Raw genomic sequence first — 12,409 nt, 5'->3', positions numbered from 1 at the left:
AGGAAATAAGTTTAAGCAGTGAGATAATTAAAGCAGGCTTTTTCTTAAGAGAGAAGGAGCCCTGTTCCCATAGTCAGTTGGGCATGGGACAATACAAGATCTGGATCTATAGGTCAAATATATGCTTTGCTTTCGTGTGTATTCAGAGTATTAGCTATATATAATACCGTGTTAACTAATACTATCTTTTCAAACAAATTGTGACTTTGTTATAAATGATACTGTTAGTAGAAGTTGAACTGTCAGGAGGTAATTTGAGGAATTTAGAGCTAGGCAAAAGGTGATTTTAGGCGTTTGGGTATATAAGTGACAGTAGAACACTGGGTTGAAATATCTAACAGCTAATTGGAAAATGCGATGGTGGACTATAGTTAATACTAGGGTATAAATAAGGTTGATTTGAATACTTGTCTCTCCTATTTAGAATGCAGAAATTAAAATGATAACATTTGATCTTTGTATTTCAGTCACAGCGTATTCACTATTAAAATATTACAGATTGAAGATTCTGAAATGTCTCGTGTAATTCGAGTCAGTGAGTAAGTTGAATATTCTTTAAATTGTAATTATTTGTAATTGTTTTGAAGAACTTTTAAAGTAATTTTTCTTTTCTTAATTCAGATTATCTTTATGTGATCTTGCTGGTTCAGAACGAACTATGAAGACACAGAATGAAGGTGAAAGGTTAAGAGAGACTGGGAATATCAACACTTCTTTATTGACTCTGGGAAAGTGTATTAACGTCTTGAAGAATAGTGAAAAGTCAAAGTAAGTTTCTGAAAGTGTTATTAGCTTATTAAATATTATAGTATTTAAACTTTCAAATTTTTTGTTTTTAGAAAGTTCTTTTTTGATTTTTAACCTGCTTCTTATGTAATGACTGTGTATAGATTGTGATTCAAGTGCTTAAGAGATCTTGGATTAAAGACAATGATAGAAGTGTCAGTTGATGCCAGTAACCCATCAAGTAAAGTCAGTATTTTCTATGGCAAATCTGTACCAATAGACACTGTAAATGAGAAGCTTCTAATGCTGGTTTAGGATCTAAAACCACCTTTTTCTTATTAGTACATTGTGTGTGGTTCTAGATGCAATAGATTTTTGTATGTATTAGCATTTTAGGCTGAGTAAATATAAATCAGCCTTCACCATTTCTACTTAGGGTGTTTCATGACATCTCTTATATACTTGCTCTATACTAGAGAACATAACCCAGTTAAATGTGGTTTTCTTTATATTTTACATAGTGAATTATTGTTAGTAAGTAGCAGCAGTTAAAACAAATAGCCAGGCATGGTGGCTTATGCCTGTAATCCCGGCACTTCTGGAGGCCAAGGCAGGAGGATTGCTTGAGCCCGGCAGTTTAAGACCAGCCTCATCTCTACTAAAAATAAAAATAAAAAATTAACCAGATGTGGTGGCAGGCGCCCATAATCCCTGCTAACCTGGAGGCAGAGGCGAGAGGATCGCTTGAGCCTAAGAGATTGAGGCTGCAGTAAGTTGTGAGTGCCACTGTACTCCAGTCTGGGCAACCGAGCTGGACCCTGTCTCAAAACAAAAACAAAAACAAGCAAGAAAAGATAAAATGAAAACTGAGAAGGACTATTACATCTGGAACTAATCGCTACCCTAAAGTTTAATTTCATGATAGGTGGCTTAATTATTTCTTTGTAAAATTTGTCAGCACCCCGACTTCATGAGATGTGTTTTAACTTACACTGTTTTCTGAAAATTTTTTCCATAGGTTTCAACAGCATGTGCCTTTCCGGGAAAGTAAACTGACTCACTATTTTCAAAGTTTTTTTAATGGTAAAGGGAAAATATGTATGATTGTCAACATCAGCCAATGTTATTTAGCCTATGATGAAACACTCAATGTATTGAAGTTCTCAGCCATTGCACAAAAAGTAAATATTTATTTTATTAAGCTTCTTCTTAGAATATTAATACTTTTTCTTGAAATAAATATGTTGTACTTAATACTGTAAGCCTAGGAAATAATTGAAAATTAAAAAGGTAAATATTTGACCAAGTAGGAAGACATGAGAAAGGATTGAAAGTTGCCCATGCTAGGATTAAAATGACCTTTAGTAATAAGAGTTAATAATAAACATCAATTACAAATTAATGAGTATTTTTGGAATGAATTGTCTGCTCTGCCATTTATCTTGTTCATTTGGTACTTCTGGGTAATTAGAAAACACTCTACTAAGATTAATACTGAGAACTTAGCCCAGGAAGATAGATTTTTTCCTCTAGTTTGCATGTGTAAGTAGCTTTTTTCCTATCAGAATGTTCATTTAGGGATGGTGATTCCTGTTTGTATGTTTGTTTGAATAGTTTTTCCTTTAACACTTGAGTTTTCATTTGACTTAAATTTATAAAATAATCATTTTCTAGTGGACAGTTCTTGTCTTTTCTGTTTTAAAAGTCACATTGAATATTTTAACAGGTTTGTGTCCCAGACACTTTAAATTCCTCTCAAGAGAAATTATTTGGACCTGTCAGATCTTCTCAAGATGTATCACTAGACAATAATTCAAATAATAAAATATTAAATGTAAAAAGAGCCACCATTTCATGGGAAAATAGTCTGGAAGATTTGATGGAAGACGAGGATTTAGTTGAGGAGCTAGAAAACTCTGAAGAAACTCAAAATGTGGAAACTAAACTTATTGATGAAGATCTAGATAAAACATTAGAGGAAAATAAGGCTTTCATTAGCCACGAGGAGAAAAGAGTATGTATTAAGAACTCATACTTCTATGCTTGTCTTCTTATTCTGAAGTTAAGGTTAAATCTTAAGGCTCTCTCTCTTCAGTTTTTTTCGGCAATACACTGAAGTTTTTGTGTTCAATTTTATATTTTGAAAAATTTCAAACCTGTAGAAAGACTAGTACAATGAATACTCATTTATCCTTCACCTGGATTCTCCAGTTACCATTTTATGAGTATGCAAATACACATCTTTTGCTCTGTACAATTTGAAAATAAGATCCAGACATAATGACACCTTACATCTAAATAGTTGAACATATTTTTTTAATAACATGGGCATTTTTGTCATGATCACCATGAAATTTTCATACCCAAGAAATTCAACATTGATACACTAATATAACCTCATATACTGTTTGTATTGAGATTTCTCCAGTGTTCCTGATATGTTCTTTATTGCCACTTTGTTTTTGTCAACAGCCAGAGTTAACAAATTGCTTTTGATTATTGTGTTTCTTTAATTATTTCTAATCTAGCACTGACATTTTTGAAAAGTGGGTCCTAGTTTTCTCATAGAATACCTGCAATCTAGATTTGTTTGATTATTTCTTCATCACTTAGGTTTAATACATTAGGGAAGCTTTTTATGTAGGTTAAGTTGTAAATTTTCCGTTGCATCACACTGAGAGCCACATGATGTCTGATTTTTCCATTCTTAGAGATGCTAAGTTTTGCTCACTTGGTTTAGATACAGTATTTCAGATCTTTATTGCAAAAGCATGTTATCTATGGGGTGATACTTATAGACCATGTGAGTATCCTTTCACTAAGTGATTTTATGTATTCCATCAGACTTTTATTTTGCAGTCTCAAGTACAAGTGCTAAAAATATCTGCCAAGTACCTGTGATCCCATATCTTCAAAAACAGTAATTGTTTGTCATCTTATTATGATAAATAAGATACAACAGTTGTTTTTTCAGCTTCTGTCCAATTATAGTGTGTGTGTGTGTATGTGTGTGTATATATTTATTTTTTTATTTATTTTTGAGAGAGCGTCTTGCCCTGTTGCCCAGGCTAGAATGCAATGACACAATCTCGGCTCACTGCAACCTCCACCTCCTGGGTTCAAGTGATTCTCCTCCCTTAACCTCCTGAGTAGCTGGGATTATAGGCATGCGCAGCCATACCCAGTTAAGTTTTTTTGTATCTTTAGTGGAGACGGGGTTTCACCATGTTGGCCAGGCTGGTCTCGAACTCCTGACCTTGTGATTGCCTGCCTCGGCCTCCCAAAGTGCTGGGATTACAGGCATGAGCCACCTTACCTGGCCACCTAATCCCCTCTTTAATTGGCCATAACTCCATGAGTATACATGGAGTCCTCTTACCAGTGTCCTAGAAACACTAGTAGACCTGTCTTCATGGGTGTGCTTTAATGTTGTTGACATATCACAAATCAGTACTTTTTTGGATTGCAGAAGTATTAGTAGATTGATGACGTATTGGGCTAAATACTCTCATTTTAATAATTTACCTTCATGTCCCTGAAAGCGATTATTGAACATATGTTTGGAAACAAGAATGATAGCTTCAGATGTAGTACAAGTCCCACTTTATCTGGTAACGATGTGATTAGACCTTGTTACTTGGGCTTTTGTAATGTATTAAATAGTACCTCCTCAGGGACGAAAGGAGCCATTAATAGTCTAGTTTGGCTGGTATAGTGGCTCACACCTGTAATTCCAGCACTTTGGGAAGCTGAGGTAGGAGGATTGCTTGAGCTCAGGACTTCAAAACCAGCCTGGGCAACATAGTGAGACCCCATCTCTACAAAAAAATTAAAAAGAATTAGCCAGGCATGATGACGCACTCATGTAGTCCCAGCTACTTGGGAGGCTGCAGTGGGAAGAGTGCTTGAGTCCAGGATTTCTAGGCAGCAGTGAGCCATCACTGCACCACTGCACTCTGGCCTGGGTGACAGAGTGAGACCTTGTCTTAAAGAAACAAACCAAAAAACCCAGTTTTATTTTTTTTTCCATCTCAAAGTTGAAATTTTTTATAATGTTGGTTAGTAAAATTTCTGAAACTACTAGAGAAAAATATTTAATGCTATAGTTTATGATAGATTATATAGTGTAAATGCTTATCTGATTGGCTAGGTATTTTAAGGAAATTCATCAAAATGTTGTTTAATATTTGACATTTAAAAATCAACATGATTAGGTGTTGGCATGCTTTATTTGTTTTCTTCTAGAGACAAAGTCTTGCTCTGTTGCCCAGGCTGGAGTGCGATAGTATAGTTATGGCTCACTGCTGCTTGGAAATCCTGGGCTCAAGTGATCCTCTTGCCTCAGCCTCCTGAGTAGCTAGGACTGCAGACGCATGCCACCACCCCTAACTAATTTTTAAAAATTTTTTGTAGACACAAGGCCTTGCTCTATTGTCCAGGCTGATCTTGAAATTTTGAGCTCAGGCAATCCTCCTGCCTTGCAAAGCGCTGGGATTACAGATGTGGGTCAATGTGCCCAGCCCTTTATTCACATTTTAATCAAAGGATTGGGACTTCTAAAAACCATTATAGAATACCTTGATATTAGCATATATATATACTTAAATTCATTTAGCTATAATAACCAGCCTGAATTTTTTCAGCAAAAACTTTATCAGATGCTAACAATGATAAAATCTAATTATTGAAAACTATTAAACTTCTGGCTGAGTGCGGTGGCTCACAGCTCACGCCTGTAATCCCAGCACTTTGGGAGGCCTAGGCGGGCAGATCATGAGGTCAGGAGATTGAGACCATCCTGGCTAACACAGCAAAACCCCGTCTCTACTAAAAATACAAAAAATTAGCCAGGCATGGTGGCAGGCGCCTGTAGTCCCAGCTAGTGGGGAGACTGAGGCAGAAGAATGGCGTGAGCCCGGGAGGCGGAGCTTGCGGGGAGTCGAGATCGCACCACTGCACTCCAGCCTGGGCGACAGAGAGAGACTTCGTCTCAAAAAAAATAAACTTCTGAAAGTTTTTCCACGTGCATTCTGATTTCTCCTTCAATAGTTATTATTTATTGTTTTACACAGAAAGTGTGTAGTTTAAAATTATTAAAACAGTGTTATATATTTATAGTAGAGTGAAAAAGAAAATTTAAATATAGATATCTTTCAAATCTACCACTCACGTTAATAGATTTTTATTATATATTACTGTTTTGTAACCTGGTATTCTTTATATAAAAATAAGTTGTGAAAAGTATGAATTTTTTAATTTAATTTTTATTTTTTTGAGACGAGTCTCGCTCTGTCGCCCAGGCTGGAGTGCACTGGGGCGATCTCAGCTCACTGCAAGCTCCGCCTCCCAGGTTCACGCCATTCTCCTGCCTCAGCCTCCTGAGTAGCTGGTACTGCAGGCGTCCGCCACCTTGCCCAGCTAATTTTTTTTATTTTTTAGTAGAGGCGAGGTTTCGCCACGTTAGCCAGGATGATTTCGATCTCCTGTCCTCGTGATCCGCCCGCCTCAGCCTCCCAAAGTGCTGGGATTACAGGCATGAGCCACCGCGCTCGGCCCATGAATTATTAATGTAGGTTATCATCATTGATTATAATAGTTTGCTGTATGATAGTACCGTAATTAAACCAATCCCTTAAGGTTGGTTTAGTTGGGTTCACTTTTTCTTTATTTAAACACTACTACCGCAAAACAACAACACTGATCAGCATTCATACAGCCAGAACGTAGGGTTATATTATAATTATTTCTTCAGTATGAATTCTTGGAGGCAGAGTTTCGAAGTTAGGATATCTATAGAACTGTTTTCAAATATAAAGTTGATACCTTGGAAGATCTGTAGCTTAGAGTTTATTATTTAATTTGTTGTTGAGTAACTTAAATTAGAAGCATTAAAAAGAATATGTAGCTGTTAATGCTACAATTTATGTTGAATAATGGTCCCATGTTAAGTGTTTTATTTATTGCTTTATTTACATATTATACATTTCTCATGATTATGTATGTGTTTCAAAGGCTATAGAATTGCTGTTGACATCTGCATAGTTATAAAGCCTAATAAGATAAGTTTATGTAACATCTTTCTTTGACAGATTAGTAAGTGGGTGTTCTTAGCAACTTCTCTGCTGTGTACAATCCTTGGGCTTTAGACTTTTACAGGCCACTTTTAAACTCAACCTTTAGCACTTACCAGATATCTGATGGTTAGGCTTCCCACCTATGAAATATGGATGATACCAAGCTCACAGAAAGTTGTGTGGATTAAATGAAGCAAATATGGAACTTGCCAGAGTAGTTCTTGATAGATAATAAATGCTCAAATTAACTTTACTTCTTTTCTTAGTATGGGTAGACGGTGAGACATTTCAGTTACCAAAGGTCTATTTCTTAAATATGGAGAGGCCAACCTGATTTTTCAGATTAATGAATCTCTGCAAGCATATAATTTTCAGTGAGAACATTATCACTATTAAAAAGGACACATAATTATAATTGACTAAATGAAAAGTTTTATTTTTTGGACAGTTGGACGGTATTTCTCTTGGGATATATTTATTCTTTTATAAGAATTTTATCATTTACATGTTATAGAAACTGTTGGACTTAATAGAAGACTTGAAAAAAAAACTGATAAATGAAAAAAAGGAAAAGTTAACCTTGGAATTTAAAATTCGAGAAGAAGTTACACAGGAGTTTACTCAATATTGGGCTCAACGGGAAGCTGACTTTAAGTAAGTTATTTCTTTCATGTCCAGTTAAAAATGGAGAATTTTATTTACTTTTTTAGATTTTTTTTTTTTTTACTTCATTTACTTGTTTTTATATTAGATGGCTTCTGAATTCTGATCTCTTTATGCAAGCTAGAAAACAGCTGTTATTGGTCTGGTGTGGTGGCTCATGCCTGTAATCCCCGCATTTTGAGAGGCCTAGGTTGGCGGATCACTTAAGGTCAGGAGGTCAAGACTAGCCTGACCAACATGGTGAAACCTTGTCTCTGCTAAAAATAGGAAAATTAGCTGGGACACACTGGTGTGTGCTTGAAGTCCCAGCTGCTTGGGAGGCTGAGAAACAAGAATCTCTTAAACCTGGGAGGTGCAGGTTACAGTGAGCTGAGAATGTGTCACTGCACTCCAGCCTGGGTGACAGAGCAAGACTCTGTCTCAGAGGAAAAAAAAAAAAAAGAAAAGAATATAGCTGTTACTAATCCCATGCATGTCTATTTAAATTTTCTCTCTCTCTCTTTTTTTTTTTTTAATTTTAACTTTAATGTTTATTTTTTGAGACGGAGTCTTGCTCTATCACCCAAGCTGGAATTCAGTGGTGCGATCTTGACTCACTGGAACCTGCGCCTCCTGGGTTCAAGCAGTTCTTCTGCCTTAGCCTCTCCTGCCTTAGCCTCCTGAGTAGCTTGGATTACAGGTGCACACCACCACGCCTGGCTAATTTTTGTGTTTTTAGTAGAGACAGGGTTTTGCCATGTTGGCCAGGCTGGTTTCAAACTCCTGGCCTGAAGTGATCCACCCACCTCCACCTCCCAAATTACTGGGATTACAGGCGTGAACCACTGTACCTGGCCTAAATTTTCTTTTAATCCAGAATATACTTAATCTTAAATGTTTAAAACGAAAACACAAAGTAGTTACGTTTCTGTTTCTTGATGGAATTAATTTGTATTCTGAAGGGAAACTCTGCTTCAAGAACGAGAGATATTAGAAGAAAATGCTGAACGTCGTTTGGCTATCTTCAAGGATTTGGTTGGTAAATGTGACACTCGAGAAGAAACGACGAAAGACGTTTGTGCCACAAAAGTTGAAACTGAAGTACGTTAATTGAAGTATTTAAAAATATCCAAGGAGGTTTTGGTACCAGGGTTTAGTGTACCACATCAATGATGAGAAACATCGCGATAGTTTAGAATTAAAACAATGCTTAGTGTGTAGCTTTATTATAATTAGGCATGTTTTGTTAGGAGTATAAGGCACCAAGAATTTAAATATAGTGATTGGTCATTGAAAAATTTGTACCTCTGTTATATTTATATCTTATTTTGGTATTGCTTGAATCATTGTATTGTAGGCAAATAGATTCTTTGTTGCCTGATTACAGAATAACCCCCTCAGATTTGTCTCACTTTTAAATTAAAAATATTTTAAAGGTATAAGAGACCTAAGACGTGATTTACTTGCTGTTCTGTTTAAAACAAAAATGTTTATATATAAAAACGGTTGCCCTTGCTGGGCAACTACCATTTCCTACTCTTTTAAAATTTTATTAGTTTATTTATTTATTATAGTTTTAGAGATAGGGTCTTGCCATGTTGCCGAGGCTGATCTTGAATTCCTGGCTTCAAGCAGTCTTCCTGTCCAGCCTCCCAAGTGGCTGAGATTACAGGTGCATGCCGCTGGGCTCAGCTTATTCTCTGCTTGTAATATAAGAAAAATTATCCTTTTCTGCTACTTGACACTGAAACTGAAATTGATCAGTTTTTTGGGGGAGTTGTTTTTTTTGTTTTGTTTTTTAATTACTCAGTTCAGGGGCCTGTGACAGTGATGTCCAGACGTCTGCTGTCAAGAAAACCTTATGTATCCTTGACATGGTTTGGGATTGACTGAGTTGTGAAAATGGAGGTTTGTTTTGTGCACCATCCCAACAAAACCTTTTAAGTCTCATTATATAATTGAAACTATACCTGAACTAGGTAATCATAATTGTTTTATAATGACTTGTCACAGTTTATAACATTGTTTTTATGAGAAAATATGCCTCATGATCCATACAACAGAAAATAAATAATGAAACACAGGTTCTTCATATTTGGAAATGCTTCTATATAATTTATTTTAAAGAATTTCTGTTGGTGAATTTTTTGCTTTTTTAAAAAACTGTCTAAATTAGATGGTGCCACATGTAAACGGTGAACCCTACTGTTAATATTAGGCATGTGGTTTTTGCTATTTTTAGGAAACACATAATTATGTAGGATTTGAAGATATTATTGATTCTCTTCAAGATAATGTGGCTGATATTAAGAAACAGGCTGAAATTGCTCACTTATATATTGCATCTCTTCCTGACCCCCAGGAAGCTATTGCTTGTTTAGAACTAAAGTTTAATCAAATTAAAGCTGAATTAACTAAAACCACAGAAGAATTAATCAAAACGAAAGAAGAGTTAAAAAAGAGAGAAAATGGTAAGTGGATAAATTTTACCTCTATACAGATATTGTAAACACATAAAAAATACTCTTGGTAAGTATAAGAGATTTATGTAGCTCATTTACCATAGTGACCAGAAAATTCTTTCATCTAGTTAACATATTTTAATATTTTACCGTTTGTATGACTTTGTAGTAATTTACTACTAAAAATATTTTTTGACCTTCATTTATTTTAGACCAGTATTATTAGAAAATGAGCTTCTCAACAACAACAAAAAAATCAAAAAAGTGTTAACTTTATGAGTAAAGCTGTAAATTTTAAATGACAGCGTCTCACTCTGTCACCAAGGCTGGAGTGCAGTAGTGGCATCACAGCTCACTGCAGCCTTCTACTCCTGGGCTCGATCCCTCCTCCTGCCTCAGCTTCCTGAATACTTGGGACCATAAGTGTGTACCACCACAGCGGCTGCATATTTTTTTTTTCTTTTTTGTAGAGATGGGGTCTTGCTATGTTGCCCAGGTTGGTCTTGAACTCCTAGGCTCAAGCAATCCTCCCTGCCTCAGCCTCCCAAAGTGCTGGGATTACAGGCATGAGCCATACTGTGCTTGGCATTGTTCTATATGCTTGATGAAGTTTTGCAGTATAGAAGATTCACTCTTGGGAGAGAGTAACTACTGTGGAGTGGTTTAAAGTAGATTATTAGTTTGATACTTCATTCTGATTCTAACTAGGAGGGCATTTTCTTTGTTTCTTTCCTCCTTTTTTTTTTTTTTTTTTTTTTTAATGACAGGGTCTCACTCTGTCACCCAGGCTGGAGTGGAGAGACATGATCATGATCATGGCTCACTGCAGTTTCCACCTCCTGGGCTCAAGTGATCCTTCCACCTCAGTCTCCTGAGTAACTTGCATTACAGACATGTGCCACCATGCTGAGGGCATTTTATATGCGTAAATAAAATTGTTTGTAATATCTGCATTTTAAGAATTAGTTGCAATAACTGCTCTGTCCTTTTTTGTGTGAAACAAGATGGGTAGAAAATAACATGTAAGTGGTGCCTCTGCATTATGAAATGTACTAAGAAGGCACTAGCTCCTTTTCTTCTCTGACGTTATGCCAGTTCTTTACTATTTAGCATATGCTACCTATTTTTATCCTGAGTTTTAGAAGTGGCTTTTTCTGAAACATTACCCTGTTGTGGTTGAATTAGCAGATTTTTTTTTAATGAGTAGGGTGTGCATTTAGTGCTATCAAAATCCTTTTTATTGAATGTGACAGTAAAGTGTCACTACAGCAGCATATGTTTCATAGTTATTCAGTGATACATATTTTCAGATGCTTAGATATTTATTTTCAAAATTCTTTACTTTTTCAGAAACAGATTCATTGATTCAAGAGCTTGAAACATCTAATAAGGTAATGCTTTAAGTTTTATTTTGTCTTGATAAGGTATTTAATTAACAAAGGAGTATGAATGATGACTAGATGTGTTTATTTTAAAAAATAAACAGTAATATAGTCTCTTGGTATACATGGGGAATAGTTTTCTTCTGTTATTTTTTCTGTGTTCTGGCTTGAGTCTTCTTATTTCAACTTACATTTATCCTTTCAAAAAGCTGAATATTTTAAAATATGATAAGAGAAAAATAATTCAAGATCTTGGTATCTAATATCCAGTATTTAAAGAACTAAAATGTACTTAGAAGACATTACACCTACTGTTTATACAATTTCTATCTAGTATTTTTTCTACTTAATAGTAGACACTAGTTGTACCAATTATATTAAGCTATATAAAATAGAAAATAAAGAATTTCCCATAATCTTCCTAAATTTAAAACGAAACCAAACCAACTTGTTTGGAAGCTCTTTAGACTGTTACTTTATATATGTATTTATAGAACACTTACCATTTACCAGATACTCTTTTAAGTGCTTTTTATTAACTCATTTAAATGTTAGAGCAACTTTATGATGTAACTTGCCCCAGCTGACATGGTTTTTTTATTTTTATTTATTTATTTCTTTTGAACAGAGTCTCTCTCTGTTGCCCAGGCTGGAGTGCAGTGGCGTGGCTTACTGCAGCCTACACTTCCCAGGTTCAAGTGATTCTCCTGCTTCAGCATCCCGAGTAGCTGGGGTTACAGGAGGCCGCCACCACCCCAGGCTAATTTTTGTATTTTTTAGTAGAGACGGGATTTCACCATGTTGGCCAGGCTGGTCTCAAACTCCTGACCTCAGGTAATCTGCCCACCTTGGCCTCCCAAAGTGCTGGGATTACAGGCATGAGCCACTGTGCCTGGCCCAGGGTGACATATTAAAAGTATAGCAGCTAGGATTTGAACCCAGGCAGCCTGGCTCCAGATTCTTCTTACATGCTAAATAGCTTCCTTTTCTTTGTGTACGCGTGCGTGTGTGTGTGTGTGTGTGTGTATGTAATTTTTTTAAAGGCAAAAATAAGACGTTGTGCATAGTGTGTTGCCACCGATTATCTTTATTTAACTTTAAAATCTGAAGGAGTTATGAAACT

The 12,409-nt window shown here is 35.8% G+C and overlaps 1 protein-coding gene across 1 annotated transcript in view; it reads left to right on the top strand.

The window, feature by feature from the left end:
• The window catches only part of KIF20B (kinesin family member 20B), a 68,005-nt gene that overhangs the window by 15,450 nt on the left and 40,146 nt on the right, over nt 1-12,409 (top strand). The window contains exons 10-17 of the mRNA XM_031651922.1: nt 468-539; nt 622-768; nt 1,745-1,907; nt 2,453-2,740; nt 7,315-7,454; nt 8,405-8,543; nt 9,685-9,913; nt 11,255-11,295. Of these exons, the coding sequence (XP_031507782.1) occupies nt 468-539; nt 622-768; nt 1,745-1,907; nt 2,453-2,740; nt 7,315-7,454; nt 8,405-8,543; nt 9,685-9,913; nt 11,255-11,295 (1,219 nt within the window). The remainder of the gene's footprint in view (nt 1-467; nt 540-621; nt 769-1,744; nt 1,908-2,452; nt 2,741-7,314; nt 7,455-8,404; nt 8,544-9,684; nt 9,914-11,254; nt 11,296-12,409) is intronic.

The sequence above is a fragment of the Papio anubis genome, chromosome 11 (genome assembly GCF_008728515.1).
Source record: "Papio anubis isolate 15944 chromosome 11, Panubis1.0, whole genome shotgun sequence".
Lineage (NCBI taxonomy): Eukaryota > Metazoa > Chordata > Mammalia > Primates > Cercopithecidae > Papio > Papio anubis.
Note: the sequence above shows the minus strand (reverse complement) of the source record. Positions and strands in the feature narration are given on the sequence as shown.